We start from the raw sequence: 21,583 nt of genomic DNA, 5'->3' as shown, positions 1-21,583 counted from the left end.
CCGATAAGCACGTGAATAGATGCTCAACATTATTAATCATTAGGGAAATGCAAATCAAAATTACAATGAGAGGTGCGCCTGGATGGCTCAGTCGGTTAAGCATCTGCCTTCGGCTCAGGTCATGATCCCAACGTCCTGGGATCGAGTCCTGCATCGGGCTCCCTGCTCTTGGGGAGCCTGCTTCTCCCTCTCCTGCTCCCCCTGCTTGTGCGTGCACTCTCGCTCTCTCTCTCTCTGTGTCAAATAAATAAATAAATAATAAATCTTCAAAAAAAATTACAGTGAGATACCATTTCACACCCATTAGAACAGCTATTATTTAAAATAAACAAAATAGGGGCGCCTGGGTGGCTCAGTCGTTAAGCATCTGCCTTCGGCTCAGGTCATGATCCCAGGGTCCTGGGATCGAGCCCCGCATTGGGCTCCCTGCTCCGCGGGAAGCCTGCTTCTCCCTCCCCACGCCCCCTGCTTGTGTTCCCTCTCTCGCTGTGTCTCTCTCTGTCAAATAAATAAATAAATAATCTTTAAAAAATAAAAAAATAAAATAAACAAAATAGCCCAGAAAATAACAAGTGTTGTTCAGGAAGCGGAGAAACTGGGACATCTGTGCGTGGCTGGTGGAAATGTAAAATGGCGCAGCCACTGTGGAGGAGGTATAGTGGTTCCTCAAATAATTAAACGTAGAATTGCCATATGATCCCACAGTTCCACTTTGGGGTATGCTCAACAGAACGGAAAGCAGGGATTTGAAGACGTGTTCGTACGTACTCACGCAGCATCATTCACACCAGCGAAAAGGCGGGGTCGAACGGGTCCCGGGAAGGCTTTCCAGGTCCGCCAATCTGTGGATCTTCAACTGCCTTGGAAAGTGGGACCCTGAGGACCATCTGATGTGGTCCAGCCTTGGCCACGTCATAACAGTGTGGCCCGGACGTCAATATCTGAGAACCCACTCACAAATCCCGCCGACTGCACTAATATTTGCCTAATGTTACTGATAATATATTAATTACATGGACATATTTCAGAAGGTGTTATGAGTTGAATTGTGTCCCCCCAAAAGATATGTTGAAGTCCTAACCCCCAGTACCTGGGGATGTGGCCTCACTTGGGGAGAGTCCTTGCAGATGTAACCGGGTTAAGGTGAGGTCATTGGTGTGGTCCCTAATCCAATATGACCGCTGTCCTCATAAGAAGGGGGGGAGTCTCACTCGGGAAGATGGAAGATGGCCGCGTGACGACAGTGGCAGGGAGTGGAGCCACAAGCCAAGAAACCCAGGGCTGTCACCGCCCGCAGAGGCTGAGGCGGGAAGGGCTCTACAGGAGTCTCAGAGGGAGCACGGCCCTGCTGACCCCTTGATTTCAGACCTCTGGCCTCCAGAACTGTGAGAAAATTAATTTCTGTTGTTTGTGGTATTTTCTGACGGCAGCCCTGGGAAACACAGCAGGCCACGGGAAAATTAGCACCAGTCTGCCATTAAACCTCAGATAACGGGAAAGACCGTGTTATTGTGCGTGTGTCTACAACGTGTGAGCCCCCCAGCCCCCGCAGCCGTGCTGCCCTTCCCGCCCTCCCTGACCTCCTGGCACGGCCAGGCCTCCCGACACCTCCCGGGCTCACCAACATGCCGCTTCTCCGGCCACAGACCCTCCACCCCTGCAGCCACCATCCCATCCCGCTAGCTACTTCCAAATCTCTGCAACATCTTTGGAAATGCTCTTTCTGCCTCAAGGGAGGGCTCCTGTGGGGGTGGGAGTCGGCGCTCCAAGCACAAGGGCAGGATAAGGGCCAAGAAGAGCCCATGTCTTCGAAAGTCCAAGCAACCCCACTCAGGGGAGTTTCCTGGGGATGTGCAGCTGGGAGCCAGCCTCACCAGGACAGTCTCAGGGGACTTCCCTCTCCAACAGATGTGGGAGCTGACCTGAAGCAGATGAGCACACTCGGGACACAGGAGGGGGGGGGCAGGGGGGGTATGGAGATGCCCCGGTGGGAGCAGCCCTCCTAGACCGTCTTGCGCAGGCTCTGCCTGGAAGAGACCCCTTCTCCCGCTGTCTCTAACCCTCCCTTCCTGCCCCCCAATGTCTTCTGGCTCAGTGCCTCTCACTCTTTGTCAAATGAGTTCACCAATCTGGAAGGCAGGTTCACGGAGAGCTCCAGAGCTAGGAAAGGTCTAGAAGAGGGTCCGGGCCAGTGGGAAAACAGCATGAAGTCAAGAGGCTAGGCTCTCTTGAACTTGGAGTTCAGATATGTGTCTTATGTGCACATGTGTGAGTGGTTATGTGTGTGTGAGAATACGTGCCCATGCATCCATACACATGCACATATGTGCACGTGGACACATGTGCGTGCATGCGTGTGTGTGTGTGTGTGTGTGTGTGTGTGTTTGGGACAGGAGCCGAGGAGCTCCATAAGCCAACTAGGTCCACCTCAGATAGCTTTCCACCCCCAAACTTTTTGCCCAGGAAATGTAATTAATTTAAACACTATCCCACCTCCTTTCTCTCCCCCAGTCACTATTGATCACAACAACCCCGGCCTCTGGTCCTCTGTTTGGAAAGTCTTTTTCAGCCTGGTGCTCTCCAGCTCATGACCAACTTCCAGGTAGAGTAAAGGATTAAATGGAAGGCACAATAAGAAGTGAAACAATTAGAATTTCTGCCTCATTATCATGGTAATCTTATCAGTCGGATAATGAGGTATTAATGGAGATTTAATGTGCATCTCATAACAGAATCCCTTGGAGAAAACACACAGGGAAATTGCTGTAAATCCACTTAATGATGGAGAAGTCCCAAAACACCATATTCCAAAGGATGAAAAATGCAGGATGCAAATGAGAAAGAATCAAGGTCAATAACACCACGGGGACGGGCCTAATGGCAGATTTGGAGATATATGTAATAAAAATTGCATGTTGCTTTTAAACCTCACCCTCTGTTTTCAAATGTGCATCCCTAGTAATGAAACACAGAAGTGCAGCCAGAATGATTTGTATGTTTTAGAAACCATAGGGGGGATGGAAAAATGTCTCACAACCCATCAGGCCCCCCCGAGGGGAGCCATGGGAAATGGGGTGTTTTACCGAGAGGCTTCCAAGGGAAGGGGGGGCAGAGGAAGAGCCCTTTGGTTGGCAGAGGGGGAAGCAGCCTATGTGAGTTCAAGGTCATTTGGGAAACATGCGCGCATTTACTCTCACTCCTTCATTCCGCCGTTTGTCGGCTGACCACAGGCAACTCAGAAAGATGAAGGCCACAGTCGGGTACAAGCCAAAAATAAGAACCCTCATTCAGAAAGCACCTACTCTGTGTCACGCATGGCATTACTGAAATGCCATCCACGGACGATCTCGTTTAATTCCAACAGCAACCCTGGGACATGGAAACTATTAATATCCCCATTCCTCAGATGAGAAACTGAGGCTCAGAGAAATGAAGTAAGTGTCTCAAGCTGCATCGTGGCCTGAACATCACCACTACTGTATTAGGTTGAACCATACGAAACTGGCCATGTTTGACTGGGATCCACAAAGAGGGTGATCTCATTCGGTTCAGGCTAATCTTTTACTCTGTGGCTAGGGACCCTTTCTTTCTTTCTTTTTTTAAAGATTTTATTTGACAGAGAGAGAGACAGCGAGAGAGGGAACACAAGCAGGGGGAGTGGGAGAGTGAGAAGCAGGCTTCCTGCAGAGTAGGGAGCCTGATGTGGGGCTCGATCCCAGGACCCTGGGATCATGACCTGAGCTGAAGGCAGACGCTTAACGACTGAGCCACCCAGGTGCCCCGCTAGGGACCCTTTCTAAGATACGGAAGCCTCTGAACAAGGCAGACAGAGGGACAGAAACAGTGCACTGAGCCGAGTTGCAGAATCCGAGGGTCTGTGGCCTCACAGAGGACCAGGTCCAAGAACCTGCCACAGCCCCTGGACTCCTATTTCCCACATCCGCTCTGGGGGTTCAGCGAGTGGGTGCTGAGTACATGGAAAGGAAGCCCCAAAACACTCATCCCGTAAGTTAAAAGCACTTCGTGAATTGGAAAATGCTAAGCAAACGTTGACTGTTTGGTTCTTATAATTTATTGATGATAATAAATAACCTTAGGGCTTCCCAGACATTTGCAAGGACTGAAGATAAAGCTAGCTCTATTTTTCACTTATTTTAGGCCATGTAGATAAGGAGAGTTTTGTGGGGCTCTGAGCACAGAGTGACTAACTGTCCGGGTTTGCCTGGAACTGTCTCGGTTTTAGTCCTGAAAATCCCACATCCCGGGAAACCCCTCGGTCCTGGGCAAATTGAGACAGTTGGTGGTCACTGTGCCCCAGAAGGACAGCTGGACTCCCGGGGTCATGGTTGGGAGGCGTCAGGCCCGTTCCATCCAGCACTGGGCGGGCAAGCAGCCCGGTGTACTGAGGCAGAACGGGAGGGCAGAGAAGGCCCTTCCCACAGAGCTATGGTCTGAGCTCTGGAACAGCCCCTGAACATCCGTCACCTCCTTATTCCTCAGGAACCCTGACAGCCAGAGGGTCATGAACCCACTTCACAGATGAGGAAACTGAGACGCGGGCTGGTGCAGGGACTTGCCCAAAGTCCCAAGTAGCCAGTGAGCGTCCAAAGGGCAGAAGAAGGACAACAAGACCCGGCTGGAGGGTGGAAAAGGGCCCCAGAGAAGAGGTCAGTCGCAACCAGGGAGAAGGCGGGTATTAGGCAACATTTCTGGAGTCTTACAGCTGTGTTCCGTTTAATCACAGACTGCAAATTGAATGATGTTAAGACAGTGTTGCCTCTTTGAATTTCCCCCAGGTCCTTTTTAATGAATAAATAGGCATGATTTGTAATTAGCTTATCCATTGTGCGAATCTTCTAGAGCACCTGAAGTGAGTTAAACATGCCCCCTGCAATCTCGTCAACAATATTAATTCGCTCCGCAAACCTTTCCTCCTGGTCCACCGTGCGTGCGACCGAATGATCACATATTGCTCTGCGGTGGACATATTGAGAAAAATTGGGATTTTTTCGGCCTGGAAAATGAAGACACAGTGTCCTCATCAGTCCTGCCTCCCAGTGTGGGATTTGGAAGCGACAAGTTTGGTTTGTTTTCATCAGCAAACACTAGATAACCCGCAAAACACTCTCCCACCTTTAAAATTCCCACAGCCACTGGCTCGAAAAGTTTCTGGTCATTAACACCGCCTCACCGAGGGGCCCGAGGCAGGGGCCAGAGGTTGTCACCAACCCGGGCTGCCTTTCTTTGGAGCGAGCTGTCATCTGCTTGCGGGGGCTGCCCGGTCCCCGCCGCCGCTGTTTGAGTCCACTAACTCCTGCCAAGCTAACGGGCGGCCTGTATCATTTATCCTGTAATTGGGGCTGCTTGTCACGAGTTTTGCCTGATTTCCGTGCTAACCACGTGGCCGCTGCTGAAATTCCAAATCCTAACGTTTCCTGGCTCAGAGCTGGTGGGAGGGCCCCTCGGCGCAGGTAGCGTTCTTGATTGCCTCCACATTTTCCAGCAAAGGGGTTTCCATTCATCTTCATCATGGGCTCAATCTGTGCTCAGAGAGGAGGCGGCCGCCCTGGTGGATCCTCTCCACCCAGTCACCTGGAGGCTCTCTCTCATCTGTTCCTCTGCGTTCACGGCCGCATTTATATTCCGCCTGCCCTGCTGCTTTCTCAGGGGTCCGCGAGGGGTCCCCAGCAACCAGGCCCTCTCCCCCCACCCCGGGCCCTGCATGGGAATCCAGGTGCCAGCCTGTTACAACAAAGGAGGAGGCGAAGGTCACCCCTTCTTCTGAACAAGGAGAATGGGGAGGTGGAGACGCTCCCTCTGTCCTTGCCGTGGCCTTGACACTGGGGAGAGGACCTAGCTGTGTGTGGGGAAGCGGGGAGGTCGGCTTTCCGTGCTCCAGAGAATCCTATTCAGCCCGATCTGCTGGTGTGCGCTGGGTGCCAGGCTTCATGCTGGGTACTAGGGAGGCCACCTGTGTCCAGCCCTGCCCTGGAGAGGATCACAGGCACAGGAGAAGTGCACAGCAGGATCAGGATAATAAAGAACTATCATGGGTACCATCCTCTACAGTTGGCAAAACTCCTTCTGCTTCCACCCCCTGGGAGGGGCCCCCACCCCCAATCCTGCTGGGCTGATATTTTGCAGAGGGACAGACAGGACCCCTCAGTAGCTAAAAACAAGGACTTGGGAATCCTCTAGGCCTGGATCAGATCCTAGTTCAGCCATTTATTTTCTACGTGGCTTTATACAAACCACCTCACCACTCCGAGCCTCAGCTTCCTCATCTGTAAGATGGGGCTCATTATACTACCCAGCTTCTGTGAAATAACGTGTATAAAAGCACTCAGCTCTGTGCCTGGCACATGAAAATGGTCCCAGAACTCGAGGCATTATTGTGACTAATAATATGCACACCCTTGGTGGCACCTTCGTGAAGGATGGGGTCTGAGGGTCCCCACAGTTTGAGAACTAGATTGTCCAGCGAGGTCATCTAGCCCAGGAGCCTGTCAGAGCTGGGCTCAAGTCCTGACCTGGTTCCTCATTGGCTATGTGACTCAGGGCTGCTGGCTCATCTATGAAATGGGGATGACCTTGCCATTAGGTTGCTATAGAAACACTTCCTAGGGGCGCCTGGCTGGCTCACTTGGTGGAGCATGCGACTCTTGATCTCGGGGCTGTGAGTTTAAGCCCCACGCCAGGTGTACAGACTACTTTTAAAAAAAGGAAAAAAAAAAAAAACCTTTGTATATTGAGAAAAATGGTTATTGTTTGCTATAACATAGGGCAGGCAAGGAAGAACGTGGTGTACGTGTGTGTCGAGTGGGAGGGGGCATGCATGAGTCCCGGCGTCTGTCTAGAGCTGTCCCAGTAAAGAGTTGGGGCACTGGTTGGTGTTTCCCGTGTCCAGGAACCTACCCACTCTCCTGGGCATCCTGACCCCTCCTCCAGAAGGGCCTGATCGGGCCTTCACCAGGAAGCCTTTTCAGCCAATGGTGTGTACCTGTCCTTGGCCACAAGATGTCACCCAAGGAACAGCAAAGCAGGGGCCTGGGAGGAAACCGGCCAGCCCAACAGCAACCCAGGAAACAGCAAGTCCCAGCCCTTCTCACATGGCCCCTACCCCGGGGAAGCCTCAGAAGAGCCAGCAAAGACGGGCATGCTGAGGTGGGTTCAAATCCCAGACTTCCTGCAGGATGGGACACTGTTGTCCCAGAGAACACTGGTTTGTAGCTCCCACCCCAAATTAATAAATAGGTATGATAATCCCCACTACACAGAGTAGGATTAAATAGTGCCTGGGGAGCAAGGGTCAGGAGAGGGTGGTGCAAACGGACAACCGAACTTGGGTGTGAGTGGGCTGCCCCTGGGCCTGGCGCTCAGCAGGGTACCTGACATCCTCCATCCCCATCCTGTGCTTGGTAAGGTGTGGGGGGCACACACCTGAGAGGCAACAGTGTGGCATATCCTCTGCCCCTCAGGGCATCCCCAGGCTCCCTCTTCCTGGTGACTCCATCTCCCTGGTGGTTCAGCTCCACGTGGCCCAGCAGGGCCCATACCAATTCTTTGCGTGGCAGCCACCTGGTGCCTGGATCTGGAATAGGGAAGAAGTGGGAGGAAGGGCATGACCCCAACCCTGGCGCCCCTGGGGCAGCCCCAAGTGAACCACCCCAGTGGTGGGCAGGCTGCAGCCTGGAACCCGGGGACCCCGTGCCCAGCCAGGGGTGCGCAGCAGGAGACATTGAGGGCCAGCCAAATGCCCTGGTGTCTCCAGACCTGAGGACCAGCTGCAGCTGGAGAACCCAGGGATCCTGGATCCCCGGCCTGAGCCCGCAGGGCCCGCAGACCTTGACCCTGGCCTGGAGGCTGAGCATACAGTCGAAGTTCCTTGCAGACGGGACTTGGTATGACCGTGCCCACACTTTGCTGGGTACAAGGCTCCTTATCAGTTCCTCCACCAGCTGGGGCTACAGAGGTGGAGGCCAAGGGCTTTGGGGCAAGGTGCCTTCCCAGAGGATGTGAAGGTGGGGGAGGGAGAGCCCCTGTCCCTACAGGGGCTGAATTTGGGAAGAAAGAATAGTGAAATCTCCCTGCCGAGGAGCTACTATGGTCTGTCCTCTCTTCCACCCCCATCTGCAGACATTTGGGGACACCTGCCATTTGGGGTGGGACAGTCCCTGGAGACCATGGGTTCCGGGGCGATCAGTGCTTTGCAGAGAAGTGTACAGGGGATGAGGCCTCACTGGGGACAGAGGGAAGGATGGGGGCTTCTGGGGGGGTCTGCCGTCCTCCCTTTGAAGCTGGATTGGTAGGGAGAGGCGTTGAAACCGGAAGGCTCAGTAAGGGCAGACAGAGGCTTACAGGCAGGCGAAGGATGACAGTTGGGGGCAGAGGTAAGCGTTTTGAGGCCCCAGTGGGAGCTGGAGAAGGACAGAGGCATAAGGCTGAAAAGTAGGTCGGAACCAAAATAGAAGAAAGAAGATTTTAGGCAGAAGAGGAATCTGATCAGACTTGATCAATTCTAAGGGCTCCTAGGAGAAAGGGCGAGAGGGAGGCGGTTGTGAGAACAGAGCTGGGGAAAAGCGGCCGTGGGGGTGGAGGCACACTCCGGAGAAGCCGCTCAGGAGGCCTGGGCGATACAGAGATGGGGGCAGCGAAGAAGAACCCCAGAGGCAGGACCGCAGGGCACGAACCGACTCAAGTATCCAAATCTGGAAGGTTTTAAGCTGCAGAAACTGTTCCACTATGGTTAGTATTCACGATCACAGCACAACAGATGTAGGTTCACAATGGAGCCTTTCAGTTAAAACTGGGTTCCCTTCGAGTGGTTTCTGTGCTCCTCGGCTGACCGTGCCTGGAATGTCTAGGGGCCTAGCCAGGGCTGGCCCCTTTCCGTGACCTCCACAGTGTCCGTGCGCTTTAGCTCCAGCCCTCAGTTAGATGATAGCACAGGAGAACTATTTCAAGATTTTATATATATAATCGTAATATACATGTGACCAAACCAGAGACTGGAAGAGTCATTGAGGTAATAGAGCCCAATTCAGGAAGGGGTCACCTGCCTCAGGTCTGGTTAGAGGCAAAGCTAAGATGGGAACCGTCTTCAGGCTCCCGCACCAGGTACTACGACCAGACACCACTCAACACCGTGGCTTTTCGGGAGGTGGCAGGAGTCTTCCGGGGAGGGAGAAAAAACCCTCTTCGGGCTGGTGGGTGTGGTCCAGCCTTGCGGTGGGGGAGGTGCTGGAAGGAGGCCCTTATCGCCTTCCCTTTGTGTTGTCTGGCCCGTTCCTACCCACTTGCCCCCTTCCCCTTCCTCAGACTCACTCCCCACTCGCTCCCCCAGCGCGGCCCCTGTCACTAGCGTGACCACAAAAGAGGGAACACGGGGTTGTTGGTGAGGAGGGAGGAAAATAAATCCAGGACTTGGAATCCACAAAGTGACGGAGGGAAACCAAAATAGGGGATGAGGGAAGCGAAGGTTCTCTCGCTGTCAGCAGGGCCAAGCCCAGGCTGCTTTTTGGGAGAAGCCGAGTCAGAAGCCAGGGGCTGCTGGAACCAATGCTGTCATCTCACACGGGGACACCAGTTCCGAAGGGAAAACAAAACACAACAGAAATGGAAGAGACAAGTAGAAAGCGAAGAAAACAGGAAGATTAGATAAATATCTTTTCGTACCGAAACTTGAACACTGAGATCCTCTGGGGATGTTTAGCCATTTGAGGTTTGGGGAAGAGAGTTTTTACATAACCACACGGGTTATAAAGAAAACACTTGGGCTTAAGCAAATAAAAAGAGCCATCCTTAGAGGATAAATTGGACTGGCTGTCTGGCAAAAGTTCTCCTTTAAAAGAGCGGGCCTTCTTCACACCTGTTACCCTTGCAGGACTTGGAGCCAAGCCTTCAGGAATTGAACACCTTTTGCAGTGGATCCCAAATTTTAGCGAGCATCAGAGTCAGATGGGGAGCTTGCTAGGAATGCAGGTTGCTGGGCCCTCCCCCAGAAATTCTGATTCAGGGGCTATGGGGTGCAATCACAAGCTTACGGACATCCCCAGGTGGGTGGCGCAGATGGGCCACTGGTTCATGCTTTGTGAAATGCTCTCTGGGCGCTTCTCAAACTTCCCTGAGAATGTCACCTGGAAGACTTACTTTTGTTTTTTATAGAAGATACTTTTAATTATTAAAAATTATAAAGACTGTATATGATTTGGAAATAAGACTACCACATGACGGCCAAATAAGAATCGTCCAGGGGGGCGCCTGGGTGGCTCAGTCGGTTAAGCGGCTGCCTTCGGCTCAGGTCATGATCCCAGGGTCCTGGGATCGAGCCCCACATCGGGCTCCCTGCTCAGCGGAGAGGCTGCTTCTCCCTTTCCCTCTGCCTGCCACTCTGCCTATTTGTGCTATCTCTCTGTCAAATAAATAAATTAAAAAAAAAAAAAAAAGAATCGTCCAGGGGCACCTGGGTGGCTCAGTAGTTAAGCATCTGCCTTCAGCTTAGGTCATGATCCCAGGGTCCTGGGATCAAGCCCCACACTGGGCTCCTGGCTCAGCGAGGAGCCTGCTTCTCCCTCTCCCTCTGCCTCTCTCCCTGCTCATGCTCTCTCTCTGTATCTCTGTGTCTCAAATGAATAAATAAAATCTTTAAAAAAAAAAAAAAAAAGAATCGTCCATCCCATGCCTTTGGTCACTCAGAAATAAAATGTTACCAGCTAGGACTGTGGTTGCTGGTCACCTTCCATTGTTTATATCTGTGAGTTCACCATAGTCTACTTCCCCTTCCCCATAAATTCCAGACCCTTCTTCATATGCCCACAGGCCCCATCTCTGAGACCTGCCTGGAATAACGATATGCTGTGCCATGTCGTCTTTTGACTGACATCACCCCCTTGTATGCTTCACTATTCCCTCATTGCCACATCTCCTCTGTTGCTGGAGAAAATGCTGTGACTGGGTGTTTTTCTTCCACCTGTCTCATGATGGGGTCCTGACCACTTGCCCTGGTAAATGCACATGATTCAGAGATCTTCCGAGAACCAAGCTGCCAACTTTTCAGACTCACGTCTGAAACACTGATCAAGTACCTGTAATACAGGTCTTTGAAAGGTGGCTTCTACGTTTCATTTTTTAAAATTTAATCTTTGGTCTTCTCCTGACTCTCTAGCCCAGATAGCCTAGAGCCAGGATGTAAAGGATGTAAAGATGCCTGGTTCCATCCTCAATAAATTCGGATTTACAAACAAGAGTACCAGGTGATTCTCAAGAGGGAAGTTTGGAAAACAATGGTTTACAGAACTCCCTAGGGCACAATTTTGGGTCCCACTCCTGGAGATTATAATTCATTTGGTCAGAGTCAGGACAGATCCCGACTGAATTCCCCAGGAATGACTAAGAAACATCAGCGGCGGGCGCCTGGGTGGCTCAGTTGGTTAAGCGACTGCCTTCGGCTCAGGTCATGATCCTGGAGTCCCGGGATCGAGTCCCGCATCGGGCTACCTGCTCAGCAGGGAGTCTGCTTCTCCCTCTCCCGCTCCCCCCCTCTTGTGCTCTTTCTCTCTCTCTCTCTCTCTCAAATAAATAAAAAATCTTTAAAAAAAAGAAACATCAGCGGCTACATATTTGAATCAACAGTCCTGGTTACAAAACTTCTGTCAAACCTACAAATTAAGAGGGGTAAGGAAAGCTGAGGTGAAAATGTCCTCTTTTAAAAAATCACATCAAAAGGGGTGCCTGGCTGGCTCAGTCGGTGGAGCATGCAACTCTTGATCCCAGAGTCGTGAGGTCAAGCCCGTCCGGCATAGAGATGACTTTAAAAAAATCACATCAGATACTCTGTTTTCACAGGAACATAAAATTTAATGGTTTCGGCCAGCAATATGCTGAATTCCTAGTTAACAGAAATAAGTCTACTGTGGTTTTCATGTTCAGCATCTACAACAGGTTCAATGACTTGGAACTGAGAGCTATTCCCACATGTGGAAGATGTTTTCAGGATCCCCACAGCCAGAGATTTTTCTGGTCTCTTTGGTCAATTTTTTTTTTTTTTTTGAAGTCTATGTACTGCATTTTGTACCCCAAGAAGATGGAAAAGGATTCTTCTGGAATGAAATGACTGAAGCAAAAGCTCTTTAATGAATCCTTACATCTCTAGGCAGAGGACACATTTATAGCCAAGAAGCGCTTCTGAGAAATGATCTCACTTCTCAGGATCGTGACACATCTTACAGGCAGCACTACAGGGAGGCCTAGCTCAATAGTGACGCAGCTCAGCATCCTTCGGGAAAGGCTACGGAGCCACTTACTGGGAGACCGGGGTTGAGTGGGTAAAATATAACAGGAGTCCAAGCACATAGGTAATGCCAAGTTGGCAAGAAAAGTTGAATTCTATTTTCAGTTTTAGGCAAGTGATAGCATTGATTTTAATATTGAACAGACTGAATGAAAATGGAGCCCTAATCAAATTTTTAATGTCTCCTTCTAAATGAAGTGCAATCAATATAGGGAAAGCACCTTTCTACCAGTGAGGGAAGCCTGCAGAGTGAGCTTGTGACAAGGACTCCTTGTCTGATAGCACCTCCCCTCAGCTGAAAAGATTAATAAAGGCTTCAGTGAATACCGTGATGGGGACTTCTGTTCGCAGAACTAAGGCTGATGAGTAGCTACCAAATACAAGGGTCAGAAACAAACCGTGTGAAACCAGTCAATGTTCACCATCGCCTTAGCAACCGCGAGTTCATGCTCATTCCTTCCTGGACCACACTTAACAAATATCCTTAGACGTTCAGGAGAAAAAGACAAGTGTGAATTCATGGAGAAATTAGTAATATTTGAAGTCTTCAAACTTTCAGAACTGCTTCTGCGTATAAAATAGATGATGGAAACATAAAATCCAGTGAATTCAACTGCTCTCCCTTTTTAATCAGCTTTACAGAACGATACCATACATCAGTCATCACATTAGAAGACAGGAGTTTCCTGTACATATACAAGATTGTGCAAGCTCATTAGCTGAGGCTTATAGAAGGTTTTATCAGTTTCAAGAGGAGAGGCAGTACAACGCTTTTTAATACAGGTGAAGCACAAGAATACGGTAAACAAGACAGAGTATCAGCCCAGCAGAGGTGAATTCTTACGGCGTGTGGCTGCTGCCCACACTATCTGCCACGAACCCAGTAGAGAGGACTTCCTCCCTCTTGAACTTAACCTTTGCTGAGTGCAGGCCTGTGGGACACACCAGCTCCACGGTGACTCCACACCAACCATGACACTGAAGCAAACTATGTTTTCCTTTCTCCGAGTGTTCTCAGGAGGAATAAAGCGATTCCTGGTCATCCCACTTCTTGGGTAACCTACATTCTAAAATATATTAAGTATTAATCTGGCAAAGTTCTCAAGCATTTTGGCATTCAAAATACCTCAAATGTCTCATCACTGTTAACCTACTAAAAATTCTTTGAGCTTCAACAAGATTGTTTCTGATCCCCCCGCCCCAATGATGGCAATTGCATACAGAGTAAATCCACTAGACTTAAAAGAACGAAAAAGACAGCAAATACAGACTTTTCCTTAAAGAAATAAAGCAGGAATGGAGAGGCAGGAAGAGAAAGTCTAAGACACACATGGAGGAAGCTAACCCCACTATATTTCTATCACTTCTACGTAATCCACTAATAATTTTGAGCAAGTGTGGTCCAACTTCCCCTTTCCACACCCAATCACATCAGAGAGAGGAATTTTTAAATTTAGTCTCCCCCATTTTAATTATGTAGTTGACCTTTACTTGGCCCAAATTGGAATCCCCATGGCAGGCAACTCGACAGAGGTGCTGGATGGGCATGCGCAGTCGGCTACACGGTCTCAGCACAGCCTGGCCACTGTCTGGGCCCGGTTTCTGTTCTCTTGCTCATGCACCTCAGCAACACGTATACTGAAAGTCCGTGTTAAACAAAGGCTTCCAGGACACAAAAGGAAAAGAAAAACCATGCAACACGTCTATTCTCAATCCCTCACAAGGCCTAATTCTCTTACTACAGCGATTTAATATCTGTATTTAAAAAAGGCTTTCATCAGCAGGTTTTTAAATGAAAAATCGGAAGAAAGCAATTACTGTGGCTGAGATGTGAACTAAAGTGGAGAAAGCAAACAAAATGTTAACCAGGTTTTAAAAAAAACCAATTTCACAAGGAAACACAATCTTCAATCTGTATTCCTATTACCTAACCGTCTCCAGAAGCAGAATATTAACACAAAACACAAACTCATTTCTCATTTGAGAAGTTAACTGCGTAAGATTTCAGTGAACTGAGCCACTCTCTCTCCATTTAGCATTATCGTTGCAAATTCCATGTAATAATCAATGGCTACTGAATGTCTGCTGCGGGTGATTTTACACTTTTGCACTAATCCTTCATACAAAACAGGTACTGGGAGAAGTGTGGTAAGAACCGAGGAACAACCGTTCCTCCTTCCCGAAGGAGCGAAATCCAATCACTGGCTGTCTCACGCCCTACCACGGCCATGCGTTACCAATTCCTCAATTCGGAGATTGGCACCGTAACGAGTCATGATGCCACATGAAACCAGCAATGGGGAATGCTGGTTTGTCCGTGCTCCTAACCGGGTTTCCAGCGGGAAACTTCGCTGCTCCTTCAACAGCGGGGCTGCGCTGCCGCACCTGAGGCGAGACCCACGCCCCTGCCTGTCTCCGGCGTCGTCTGGTGCCAGGTCTGTGGGCTTCTACCCTCACCACTGGCTCTAGCGCTGCTCAGCCCTTACCTCCTGCCTCCAGTGCAGCCCGAAATCCCCCAACTCACCACCTTCTCCTCCCCAGGAAAGAGCCCTGTGCCACGTCCACAGCTTCGCATTTATTTCCATGGTGGTAACACAGCAGAGATGGAGAACCATTTGGAGAAAAAAATCTCTATGAAATCCCATAATAATGCATTCCAACTATTCCGAGTCTTCTACTGACTTAACATTTATTGAATCAAATGCTGAAGTAAATGGACTCCCCCTCGGGTCTTAGAAATCGTGTCAGACTGTTCGTCTCGTAAAGTGTTTAGGATAGGATTGGACAATCTAATACGCAGGCAAGTTTGACAGTTACAGCCCCTGAAGCGCAGGACTCTACACAGATTGCTTGACCTAACATCCCAAAGGACATTTTGTAGTAGTAGTTTAATTCTGATCTCTCCCTAAAAGGCAGAAACCACATCCCACACTCCTATGCAACTTGTCATTTTGGTATTTTAAAATAAATGAATGAGAAGAGGTGGAGGCATAAAGAAAATCCGGCCTCTTTAGGCACAATTAAACACAGAGGTCTTGGAGAGAAGACAGCCTCTGTATTCATCTGCTCAAGGTTGTTTGTCACAGTTCCCTTAAAAACGCCTAGAAATGCTGCCTGCAACAAGGGACTCAAAGTATGGGGCCGGGTGTGTTATAAAAGCAGCTCACCATGTTTAGGAAACATACAAAGTGAAACCAGTCAGTCATGACTTAGGTACGAGACTTGTGCTTGAAGCTTTGGTGTGCCTCCTTGGCCAATTTCTCAGACACCAAAACCCACTCCTGATTATCAATATACAATCAAACCAAAATACTGAAACATAGACTTTTGTTCAGAAGAGGGAAATAAAGGCAAAGAAACCTGCCAAAATAGACTTTTTTCCATAAGAATAATATGGTTGATTAAAATAGTTTATCACTAGTAAAACTTGTATCACTAGAGCAGACAATACAAATTAGTTTTTAAAAAAAATGACATTCACTGAATTCCTGGTCTGTCATTCAATGTGAATAATCATCAAAAATATATTACAATCGAAGGTTTGAAAGGAGTTCTGTTTGGGGTTTCTACACTGTGTTCAGTATTTCAGATAAGAAGAACCACAGTAACGTATCAGGTGTCTATCGTTCCTTTGTACGCAATGCATGGCGATTAAAGGGTCTACCTCCTTCCTCCTGCAGGCTCGAAGACGTCTGTGGTGAGGAATGTCTAAGTGATTGTTATACCCCTCATCAAAGGCAGCCTTGTGCATCAAACTCCACACCTAGAAAGTTCAAGAAACTGTTTTCCACTTTAATTAACATTTCTGTGTACTTGTTGCTTTTAAGCTCAGCTTAAACTTTGTCCAGGAAACCATTTCACAAGAGGGTACGTCACAACCTACTATCAGCAATATTCCTTGTTTATTAGAATCTGAAGATGTCCATATTACATCAAATATAAATATATATTATATTTACATTTCCTTCTTAGCTTTTCAATCGAGGTGAGTGTATCTATAGATAATGCCACTGATGTCACCACCGTTCTAATTCTCAGTGCAGCTGGAATCCTCCTTCCATTAGATGCCTGTAAGATTAGACAGCATCTAAAAAGAGGTGTACTGTTCTTTTTATTTTTTTAAATAAAAGGAAAGAATGGGTATCCATGAATGGAGATCTAGGAATTTTCTAGATTTTGTTCTGTTTTTTAATATTTCAAAATACCTGAAAAATGTGGTCCCTTTTTGCAGTACTAATTCTCTACTTGGGACAAGAAAATAACCAAATACGCAACAGAAAGGAAAAGAGCCCAAAGAAAAGAGAACCTGCTTGTTAGCTCATTAATCTGTTTAGTAAAGATCTGTTTTAAAATGTCTGAATGCTGTACAATATTATACAAAAACAATCTTCAGCCTTCCAAGTAGCTGGTACATTTTCTAAGAGATCTGTTTGCCCGCCTAACAGTCTGCGGCCTTGGTGGGCCTTGGTCTTGGTCACTTTCGGTCGTCGATAGTTTTAATGAACTCCACTGCTGCTGTGAACTGCATCCACCAATAGGATTCCTCCCCAGACAGACAGTTGGCATAAAAGCTACTGATATACTGGACAGTGGACAGCAAGCAGGGCGGATTTGCCTAGAGAAGCGAAAAATAAGAGAGTCAAATACTCAGATGTAGAGCTCTGCAAAAATCATCTAAGTTAACATCTTCAAATGTTTTTCTGTGGAAGAGCGACCAGTCCTTTTTGAAAATAATCCCCAAATTCTTCTCTGGAAGTGATTTATAAACCCTAGCCACTACGAGCAACAACAGTATACTGGAAAGGCAACTCGGGTTCTAGGGCCAGCTGAACTCTCTAGAGCTTTCCATCCTTGTAAGTCACTGAAGCTTGCTGGTCCCTAAGGAGGCTGAACTCATCCCAGCAGACCTCCTCAACATCCCAGGATTCCAAAATATTAGATAAGGAAATAAATGCTATACGCCAAGTGAGTTAGAAGTCCGGGCAGAATCAGCTGAGAAAGAAAAATCTAAAAAGAGAACATGCCCTCTGTTGCCAGAGGTAACACAGAACATCTCCTGCTTTTTGACTTTCTTCATGGGAAAAGGACGGACACAGGTGTTTTAAGTGGTTGGGAGAAGCTAAGGCCTGCGCCTCAGAACACGTTCAAATGGACCCTGCAGAGGAACTAGTCACACCACATGTGCAAGAGAGGAGAGTGAGGCCAGCAGCAGGAGTTACGAAGGCTGACCACACACTGATCCTACGGGTCGCTGACTGAGCTGAGAGTTCAGACTGCAGAAATACCACAAATACGGGGGCCTGGGCGGCTCTATCAGTTGAGTGTCCAACTCTTGATTTTGGCTCAGGTCATGGTCTCAGGGTTGTGAGATCGAGCCCCATGTCAGGCTCTGTGCTCAGTACAGAGACTGCTTGAGATGCTCTCCCTCTGCCCCTCCCTCCACCCCCCCCCAAATAAATAAAATAAATCTTAAAAAAAGAGAGAGAGATGTCAGTACATTTTAAAATAATATGGCACAGGCGCCCGGTGGCTCAGTCGGTTAAGCGTCTGCCTTCGGCTCAGGTCATGGTCCCAGGGTCCTGGGATCAAGCCCCGCGTCGGGCTCCCTGCTCCGCGGGAAGCCTGCTTCTCCCTCTCCCACTCCCCCTGCTTGTGTTCCTGCTCTCACTATCTCTGTCTCTGTCAAATAAATAAAATCGTTAAAAATAAAATAAAATAAAATAAATAATATGGCACAATTACAAAATAAGAGGCTAAAAGAGAAGAGAGGTATTTGGGAGATTTGATAGCTCATGTGACAAGTATTATGAAGAATTCAATGTGGAAGAAGATGGGAAAAGCACAACAAAAAGAACTTGCCCTCATTCATTCCTTCATTCATTCACTCAGTAATTACAACCAAGCCCCAACCAAGAACCTCAGGCACATAACAGCTGAAAATGTTCATCTAGCAATCTGGTCCTCCTATTCTTTCTTTTGAAAACTGTAACTTCTGGACAGAATCAAACTTCACATTAGACACTTTCTTTCGGGGTAACACAGAGCTTGAGACTGGGAAGAGCTGAGGTCTCTGGAGCATGGGAAGACCTGCACCACCCTGCTTAGAAATGCCAAATAAACTCTTTTCATTAATAATAGTGAGGGGCCCACCTTTATCAACACAAATACCAAAACAGGGACAAAGTCATCTGCTCCGGGGACGGAGTCCTCATTGGCCAGGCTCAGGAGGTTCATGATGGTGGAGCACATTCGCAAAATGCACTGCACTTTGTCCCGGGGGGTCTTGTAAGCACTTATTGTCCTGATTTCCGACTGTGCAGATGGCCATGGGGCCTCCCGAAGATAAACCTAAGTGAGACCAGAGACAGACAGACAGATCTTGAATCTAACCACAGCAACCACAGCAACCTCCGTGTGAGGAAGCAGAAGGGCAAGCTTGGTGCCTTTTCCTTTCTTCAGTAAAGCCAGGTTGCTGTTCCTTCCCCTCCCACTAAGACTGAAGCTTAATTTTTAAACTTTTAAATAATTTGCTTTACATTTTCGAATAAAGCAACCCAGATATCCATTAATGGAGAAAAAGGCATACGGTAACACCCAACCTAGAATTCAAAAAGTTTCAAATACTTCTCTTTCTTAAGTAGCTAGAATGGAACTTCTCTACATGTAGTAGCTGATTCTAAAAACACAAACAAGCTACTTCTGAAAGAAAAAAATTTAAAAATACGTACATTTGTTGCAGTAGCTCTAGAAAGAACAGATCCAAAAAGGCAAAAGATAATTTAAAAACTCATGCTAATCATAATATTTCATTAGTGGGGACTTTAATAAAACCACCAGAAAGCTCAAATACCTGAAATTTTCCTATCATTTTGTAAAACTGTATGACACTAAAAGGTAATTTTGACATCACATTCGGATTTAATTTCCTCCCCTGGAATAACAGTAGTCACACTCTGTGGAGTGTCACTAGATTCCTTATTCAAATGGGACTTTTCTGCAGAAACAGGACAATAAAAACATCTATGGAGGGGGCGCCTGGGTGGCTCAGTTGGTTAAGTGACCGACTCTTGATTTCGGCTCAGGTCATGATCTCAGGGTTGTGAGACAAAGCCCTGCATCCGAAGCCTGCTTAAGATTCTCTCTCTCCCTCGGATCCCCTTCATCACAATCTCTCTCTAAAACAAACAAACAAAACACCTCCATGGGGAGCACGGCAGCGGGAGGCGGGGTGGCTTCAGGGCCCTCAGTGCAGCCTCCTCCTCCTCATCTCCCCACTGAGGTGCTGTTCCATGCCAGGCACTTTTAATCCCAGGGCCTTTGAGAACTTTACAGCTGGAATTACAGCTAATTCGAGTCGTGCTTTATAATTCATTACGTTCTGTCTCCATGCACATGGAACACGGAGCAACTACGGGTACCGCCCATGCCATATACACTTGCATTACCTCCGGTATCTGAAGAGCTCTGTGATTTGCAGTCACTACTTTAGACAATCTCTGAATATGTTCATGAAGAACCCTGCAAACCCCCCAAAACACATATGTAAATACATATTTCAGATAAGGTACACAAAGAGTCATAATTGATTTTTTCAAAACATTTAAACTTAATTTGAGATACAGATTACAATTACAGTTGAGAGTATCTCTTAGCTATAGGTATTCTGTCTTGTCAAAAAAAGTCTCACACTTAGGATCTGCTTAGAAATGCTAAGCGAACTGAGGGGAGACAAGGCGAGTAGGGAAGTCCTTCCTTCCTAGCCGAGGACAGCACATTCCAAGGGACGAAGGAGAGGAGCCCTGGCCCAGAAGCCACCTGGACACACTAATTAGTACAAAGCACAGAGGAAGTATAGGGATGAAAAGCCAGAAACCAAAGATCACAGAAGTTTAGACAGAGAAGGGCTCTTGAGAACACTCAAACTCTCTCTCATTTCATAGATGAAAATAATCAGGCTTAAAAAGGTGAAGGATTTGCCTAAGGTCACACAGGGATTAGTAGCAAGGGCTACTACACCCAGCTTTCTTGGTTTCTACTGTTCTTTCCAGAACACTATGTTAACTGTCCACTCCGTAACACCTGTAGAAATGCCATGGAGGAGTGGGTAGGAATAATCTGCTTCAAAGCTACTCTTTGAGGTAAATAGTTTGAATGTCCCTAACTCCTTATCCCATTCTGGAAGCCAAAAACTGGTCTCTGGAGAGAAAAGAGGTCCCATTTGGCAAATTAAGTACAGAAGCCTGGGTAGATCTCTGAGAGTTATGAACCAGTGGGAGAGGCAGGCTGGAACAATCCTAACCCATTCACTGAACATACACGCAAGACCTTGGCATTTCCATGAAAGAATCCTTCTATAAACCACTCATGAGTCACCCCGAGATCCTACCACATGGACCCCTTGACAGCCACTGGCACAGGAAGCCAGTGTTACTGCTGGGGACACGGAAGCCACCTCAGCATGCTCGGGGCAGAAACAGGGTTGGAAAGCAGTGCTCAAGAAAATGCAAAAAAGGAAACATGAAAACATGAAATCATCCCTATTCTCATTACTCAAAATATAACCCCTGTTACTACTCCAGGTATTTTTTTTTCAGGATTTTTTTTTAGGATTATTTTTTAAAATCAGCTTTATTGAGACATAACTCATACACCATACATTTCCAGATATTTTTTGATGCCCAAACGTAGAGCTTTTCATTCCTACTAAACAGATAATGAGCATATGGAAGTCAAGCACTGTGCTTGATGCTGGGGGAGAGTGGTGAATAAAAAGCACGATGTTCCTGCTCTCGTGGGGCCGATGACCCAGTGGAGGAGAGCGGCGCTCACCAGACGACCACACACAGCGGGGATCACGAAGGGGGTGATTCTGCCCCCTGAGGGGCATTTGGCAGTGCCCGGAGACATTCCGGTTCTCACAGCAGGGGGCACTACTGGCAGCTAGAGTGTACAGACCAGGGATGCCACTAAACATCCCACAAGGCACACAGCAGCCTCCCACACCAAAAAACTATCGGGCCCAAAATGTCAGTAGCACCAGGCGGAGGAATGTCAAAGCACAAGGAGGGCAAGTGCTAACAAAAGGTACACAGGCCCAGGAGAGCCCTGCCAGGGACAGGACCCAGCCGGAAAGGTCAGGGAGGGAGTGCTGCAGTCAAGATCTGAAGGAAGAGAAAGGAGGGGAGAACAGCTGGTTCAGAAGAGCAGCGGTGCCCTCCAAAAAGTCCACAGCAACTGAGACACCCTCCGGCCTCATTCCCACTGCCCTGAAAACAGACAGTTATCCTTCTTTCT

At 48.1% G+C, this 21,583-nt stretch overlaps 1 protein-coding gene and 1 pseudogene across 1 annotated transcript in view; both read right to left on the bottom strand.

The window, feature by feature from the left end:
- Positions 1-4,856: 4,856 nt before the first annotated feature.
- Positions 4,857-14,565, bottom strand: LOC110581657 (annotated as a pseudogene).
- A 1,604-nt stretch (positions 14,566-16,169) lies between these two features.
- Positions 16,170-21,583, bottom strand: part of GAPVD1 (GTPase activating protein and VPS9 domains 1) — a 76,370-nt gene continuing 70,956 nt past the window's right edge. Inside the window, exons 24-26 of the mRNA XM_044920431.1 lie at positions 19,735-19,807; positions 18,440-18,637; positions 16,170-16,904 (exon numbers count right to left, since the gene is read on the bottom strand). Coding sequence (XP_044776366.1) covers positions 16,764-16,904; positions 18,440-18,637; positions 19,735-19,807 — 412 coding nt within the window. The 3' untranslated portion in view covers positions 16,170-16,763. The remainder of the gene's footprint in view (positions 16,905-18,439; positions 18,638-19,734; positions 19,808-21,583) is intronic.

The sequence above is a fragment of the Neomonachus schauinslandi genome, chromosome 13 (assembly GCF_002201575.2).
Source record: "Neomonachus schauinslandi chromosome 13, ASM220157v2, whole genome shotgun sequence".
In the NCBI taxonomy this organism is placed as follows: Eukaryota; Metazoa; Chordata; class Mammalia; order Carnivora; family Phocidae; genus Neomonachus; species Neomonachus schauinslandi.
Note: the sequence above shows the minus strand (reverse complement) of the source record. Positions and strands in the feature narration are given on the sequence as shown.